Below are 6,000 nucleotides of genomic sequence, written 5' to 3'. Positions count from 1 at the left end.
ACCTTATCATACAATAGCCAATCTTTCAGCCCCGCTGCTTGGGTGACTATGGTTAGCCTGTTTATGGCCACCTTTACCCTGAAAACATCATGCTCAATTTCTCTATGCGGTAGACACCCACCTTGCAGTATTAAATAATTATGGCAATTACATTGCTGTTAAATTACCCATACCACAAAGCCCCTTTCTCTGCTATATAAAAAAATTAATATAATTTTTATTGTCAATAATTTTGAAAAAACTATTTTGAAATACTTACGACAAATCTTTAAAGTCTGAAAAGACATACATATGTCTGAAGCTATCAATGGCTATTACAGGACAATCAGCAGGTGTCTTCTGTATGTGCAGAAGAGGGTGCCTGAATTTTTCACAGTCTGCATGTAGGAAATTAATTGTTCCTATAAAGATAAATAAGAATGCAATAACAAATATGTTATGTAACTGTAAATGCTTAATAAGCAGACAGGCAAACTGGTAAGTGGTTGAGTGGTAAGAACATGAACATTTTACTGAAAGAGATGCTATTGAGATATCAATATGATGAGTAAAATAATTGTACAATAAAATAATTGTACTACATTAAAGTCAATGGACAAACTTAGTACAAAGTGCCATAAAATTCAGCGTACACACACAGCTTGATAAAAAAAGCTTGATAGAAAACTGGCTGAAAGATTTGGATTTTAATATTTTTTCAACCCAAAACAGCAACTCCAGTTGATATGCCTTACTATTACTATAGATATACCATGACCTGGATGAATGAGAATCTTCACAAACAAAGAAAATATACCTTTTTCGCTTATTAGTTGTCGAGCAACCTCTTGTTGGAATTTTTCTAGGCTTTCAGTATCATCTTTCAAATGAAAAAGTATTAGAAACGGAAGACCTTCTTCTGTCAGCTCCTGTACAAAATGCAAATTAAATACCGTTCTCACAATCCATTCAAGACTTACAATGTACTTATAATGCAAAGATGTACTATTTTTATGCCAGTAACAATGACCCAACATCTGTACTCTGTTGGAAGAAACAGTGTTTTCTAGTAGGGATGCACCCTTTGCACGTAGTTCTCTTTCGCCCTTCCTTACTTTATTTGCATATGATTTGGTTCAGTATTCGGCCAAATCTTTTGCAAAGGATTCAGGGTTGGGCCAGATAAACTAGTGGATTCAGTGCATCACTCTTTCCTATATAGCTCTGTATTAGAGGATCCTTACTGCTCCCCTAAAACTTTACTTAAGAACTGTTTGAAAACAGTAATTGCTTTCTTCTTTTCTTTCAATATTAGGCCTTACTAACTACTAATGATCAGTCAAGGGCGCTGCTGCCATGGGATGAGTTGAGAAACTCGCCTCAGGTGGCAGTGCCCCTGAAGTTACCAGGGGCAGCAAAAAGATGCTTCTGGGAACTTGTAGGGTCAAAATTCAGATATAAGTGGTTTGCCAACAAGTGGCCCAAAGTATGAAAAAATAGTTGTAGAATGCTCATTCACTGTTTTAGGAGGTTCTTGGTTACAGTTATTCATTTCAGTGGGGGTTCTACTAAATACTAAAGGTGGCTATACACAGCCCGATTTCAGCTGGCGATATCAGTTCTTTAGACAGCTTGTGTATGGGCACCACCAACCGGCCTCTCTGACCAGATCTCGATCTGGCAGGTTTGATTTTTCTATCAGATCAGGGACTGCATCAGTTTGTTGATACGGCCCCCGAACCAATGGCACCTATTACAGCCATTTTAATTCGATTGTTTATCCCTAGGACCAATTCGCCAGATAGCCCCTAGATGGACATATCGGGAGAAGATCTGCTCGCTTGCCAAACCCGTCAACAGTATGCCGCCTACTACAAAAGTCTAGGGTATCAAGAATTTCATTAACACCATATAAAAGGATAAGGTCCAAAAGGTTTTAGGATTTCTGCATAGCTCAAAAGCATAGGAAGAGGCACTCTACTGCTCTGAAGAATCAGCTATAGTTTCAATAAAATATTTTATATTTATTATTATTAAAATTCTGAGTGTCCTGGAACTTATTTCACTATTAGAGGTGGCTTCTCTAATCCAGTGAGCACCAGGTAAAAAGTTTGTTTGAAACTCTATGCTGTGTGCAGTGCTTGTGTTTTTGATACTTGGTAAAACAATAAAAACGTCAAACATTTTGCAGCTTATCAATTTAATGCTAAAAATCAAGAGTGTGTAAAATCCTAAAATTACATATTTTATCATCATTGTATTAAAACAATGATCTGTTGATTCAGCATCTACAAATAACCTTTCTTTGCAACTAATATCCTATTTTATATGAGCGCCATCAATGACATCAGCACTGTTTACTTGTGCAGTAATTAAAACCAAAGAATATTACAAAGCTTATTCTGTTATCTGCTATGTAGACATGCAATTTTGCCCTGCTTAACACTTTTACTGCCAACGACGTACAGCGTACATCGTTGCAGTAAAAGGCTTTATCTGCCAATGACGTGCGCCGTATGTTGTTTGGCAGATAAAGATACTCTCTGCAGAAGCGGCATGTGCGATGATAGCCAGGGGGGCTGTCATGTCGGCCCTGCAACGCGATCATCGCAGGGCCGACTCCCGCTTCCTCTTCCCCCCCCCCCCCCAACGCCGGCCCACTGAGTTCCTGCGACATTGAGGAAAAGGACTGCAGCACCGAGGACCAGGCAAGCTTGTCGTTTCACTAATTTGCACAATTTTTGTGGTTTTATTGCATTTTTATCCCTTTTGAGGATTTTGATATATCTATGCATATTGGGCATCAAACTGTTCAGTAGACCTTAGGTGTTTCTATTTGGGGTGATTTGCCTTTGTACACAATAAATTGTGTGAGATTAATGCGGCAAATTACAAAATTTTTAGGCGATTTTCTGAAATGTCATAAATATCGGCAAACAGGAAAGCTTTGCAGCTTGGAGTAAAAAGAAACATGTACCCCTTATAGATTCGGGGGAATGTGTACTTTCCAAAAATATATGGCTTTCTGGGGTGAGTGTACTTTTTTTGTAGCATTATCCCACATTAAGGCCACATTAAGGATGTAAATGTGTTGATTTTGCAGGAGCTGAAATGACAGATCATATGGGGGTATGTTCCCATTGAGGCCCCTACATGCCACATATTTGTGTAAACCTATACATATTGGGCATCAAACTGTTCAGTGGACCCCTGGTGTTCAAATTTATGGTGTTTTATATTGGTACCTAATGCTATGTGGGAGATAAGATGCTGCAAAGTGGAAGCTTTGAAGCTATTTTTTTTTTTTTTTTTTAAATTTCACAGATTTTGATAAAAACCAATAACTTTAGGAAAGCATTGCGACTTGATAGTTTGGAGTAGACAGACAGTTGTGCCTATTCTGGATTCCCCAGAATCTTTCCAGAAATGTTTAATCTTCTGGGATAAACCTTCTGTTAGTGGAATTTTTGGCCTTGAAATCTAAAGTATGCAGCTTTCTGAAGCAGTGCTTTGGAAATTTGGTAGTGTACTGCTGGGAGTTTTTGACCTATACAAGTGAGTAATCTCTATAAAACTATATATATTTGATATTGGCACGTTCAGGAGACATGGGACTTTCCAAATCAGTTGTATTTTTGTGCATAAAATAATTTTTGTTTCTGGTATGTGTGTTTATATTATGGAAAATATGATTTTTTAACATTTTTTAGACATTTAGAAGCCTATATCAGAATTGGAATTACAACAAAATTCTACCATATGTTGAAAGCTTAGGTCCTGAAAAAAAACAATATATTGTTTTCCTGGGTAAACTAAAAGTCCCCCTGAGGAAAGGCCCCAAAAGTGTGAAAGTGCAAAATCTACAAAAACTGTCTGGCAATGCAAGTTCCGCTTTGTCCAAAACGTCTGGCAGTAAAAGGGTTAAATTGAATGGCTGCCCCCATGGCAACACTGGGGCGTATTTATAAAAACTGTCTCGACCACTATCAGTGGTATAGTGTAAGTAATCCAGTGGCAGAGAAGGGCCTTAAGAGACGCAAAAGTGTGATTCATGGGTTGTAAAGGGAACAGGGCTTGCAGTCAGTGTGTAAGGTTTGAAAAGATCATGGGCATATTTCTAGTATGACTGTGTCCAGAAAGATCAGTGGCATGGCCATATATAAGAGCCATTTTTTTCTCATTTGGTCCCCATTCAACACATTGGCTGGTCCCATTGACCAGTGAGCTCAAAGTTTAGCTGAATCACAGTTTTTCAAATTCACTGGCTGAACTTAAGACCAGTTGATAGTAATCATTTGATAACTTTTCCTATGTATATAAAACATGAAAAACATGTATTTTTTTAATAACATTCTCTGACATGTTAAAATGATTAACAGTGTAAAATAAAATATAGACCCACCTCTCCATTTTCAAATGTAATTTCTCTAACAAGAGGGACACATTTATCTTGTGTCCATGCAAATGTCAGGTCAAAGTTGGTTAATGATCCCAAATAAACCATGTCTGGAGCACTCTCCTAAAAAGACAAAAAAACACTTAGATCACTTTCCAATTCTTTCCAACTCTTTCCAATTAGTGAAACAATTAGAAAGTGAACAAAATGTCTGCAGGGCAGATTATGTCAAATTCAAGCTGTCATTCAGAACAGTATATTAGCCACATAGGCAGGCAGATGGCCATATAAATATAATGGAGCACCACATCCAGTCTATGGTCTCTTGGTTTTTATAAAACATGTTATAGCAGTACTTTATAAATAAAATTAACAAAGAGTAACTTTAAACAGAGTTAAAAAGAGATTTCAAATATATACAGTTACTGTTGCCTAGGGTAAGCTTTCAATTCTGTATGCCAGCCCACATATACATTAAATATTAATCCCTTGCACAAACTGTTTGCAGACATTATATAATCTGTCAGAAATAAATAATAAAGAGGGTTACGGCATGTTTTTCCAATCTTTTTCTCAATGACTGCTTAACAAATATATATCAGTATATTTCCCTTGCAAGCAAGGAAAGACAAAGCAAAACCTTTATGGTTTGATAAAAGCATTAATGCTGAGCTTAGTTTAAATAGGTGCAATTAAGGCATTCAAGTTAGCTGGGGCTTCTGAGCAAACCAGATATCAGATGAACCAATATAGAGAATGGCTAGAATCAAAATCTAAAATGATTTCTAAAATTTGAAAATTGTAAAAAAAAAAAAAAAAAAAATGAAGGAAGAAGGTGTGGGAACCTTGGTATCAGAGGGAGGTCAATTGGTTAATGACAGCAGAAAAAAAGCAGTTCTAAAACATAAACAGAGGTCCAGGATTGGACGGGTTTAGGGTAGTAAACAGCTCAAAGATTGATAAACTCTTTACTGAGTTTTCCAGGATTCTTTTTGGTCTGGCACAGTGCAGGGAGACTGATGAAGTTATTCAAAAGGGATCCCACTCTCTGCCTGTTAGGGCAGTGACACAAGGGAAGATTAGTCACCGGGACAAATCTTTGTTGTCGCGAGCGACTAATCTCCTTGCAATGCCTTAAGGGGAAACTTCAGGCAACTTTGGCAAATTGCAGCGCCACGTATGCCATCCCACCGGTGATTTACATTTTAGCCAGTGGGATGGCATCGCAGGGAGATTAGTTGCCCACGACAGTGAATATTTGTCATGCGGCGACTAATCTCCCTGTGTGTCACTGCCCTTAAAGGAGAAGGAAAGGCTAAGTCACTTGGGGGTGCCAAAATGTTAGGCACCCCCAAGTGACTTAGAGCGCCTACCTTGTACCCCGGGCTGGTGCCCCTGTACGGAGGGAACAGCACCAGCCCGGGGCACCTGTAGACACCGCTTCCTCCTTCCTTTGCGCGCTGCCGGCGAAATCCGCCGGCCGGCGCATGCGAGGAGGAAGGAGGAAGCACCGGCAGCTACCCCGGGCTGGTGCTGTTCCCTCCGTACAGGGGCACCAGCCCGGGGTACAAGGTAGGCGCTCTAAGTCACTTGGGGGTGCCTAACATTTTGGCACCCCCAAGTGA

The 6,000-nt window shown here is 39.0% G+C and overlaps 1 protein-coding gene across 1 annotated transcript in view; it reads right to left on the bottom strand.

Moving 5' to 3' along the window:
- erp44 (endoplasmic reticulum protein 44) overlaps window positions 1–6,000 on the bottom strand; it is a 31,636-nt gene that overhangs the window by 4,037 nt on the left and 21,599 nt on the right. Inside the window, 3 exon segments of the mRNA NM_001011125.2 lie at window positions 260–401; window positions 797–908; window positions 4,382–4,498. Coding sequence (NP_001011125.1) covers window positions 260–401; window positions 797–908; window positions 4,382–4,498 — 371 coding nt within the window.

This window comes from Xenopus tropicalis, chromosome 6 (genome assembly GCF_000004195.4).
Source record: "Xenopus tropicalis strain Nigerian chromosome 6, UCB_Xtro_10.0, whole genome shotgun sequence".
Classification (NCBI taxonomy): domain Eukaryota; kingdom Metazoa; phylum Chordata; class Amphibia; order Anura; family Pipidae; genus Xenopus; species Xenopus tropicalis.
Note: the sequence above shows the minus strand (reverse complement) of the source record. Positions and strands in the feature narration are given on the sequence as shown.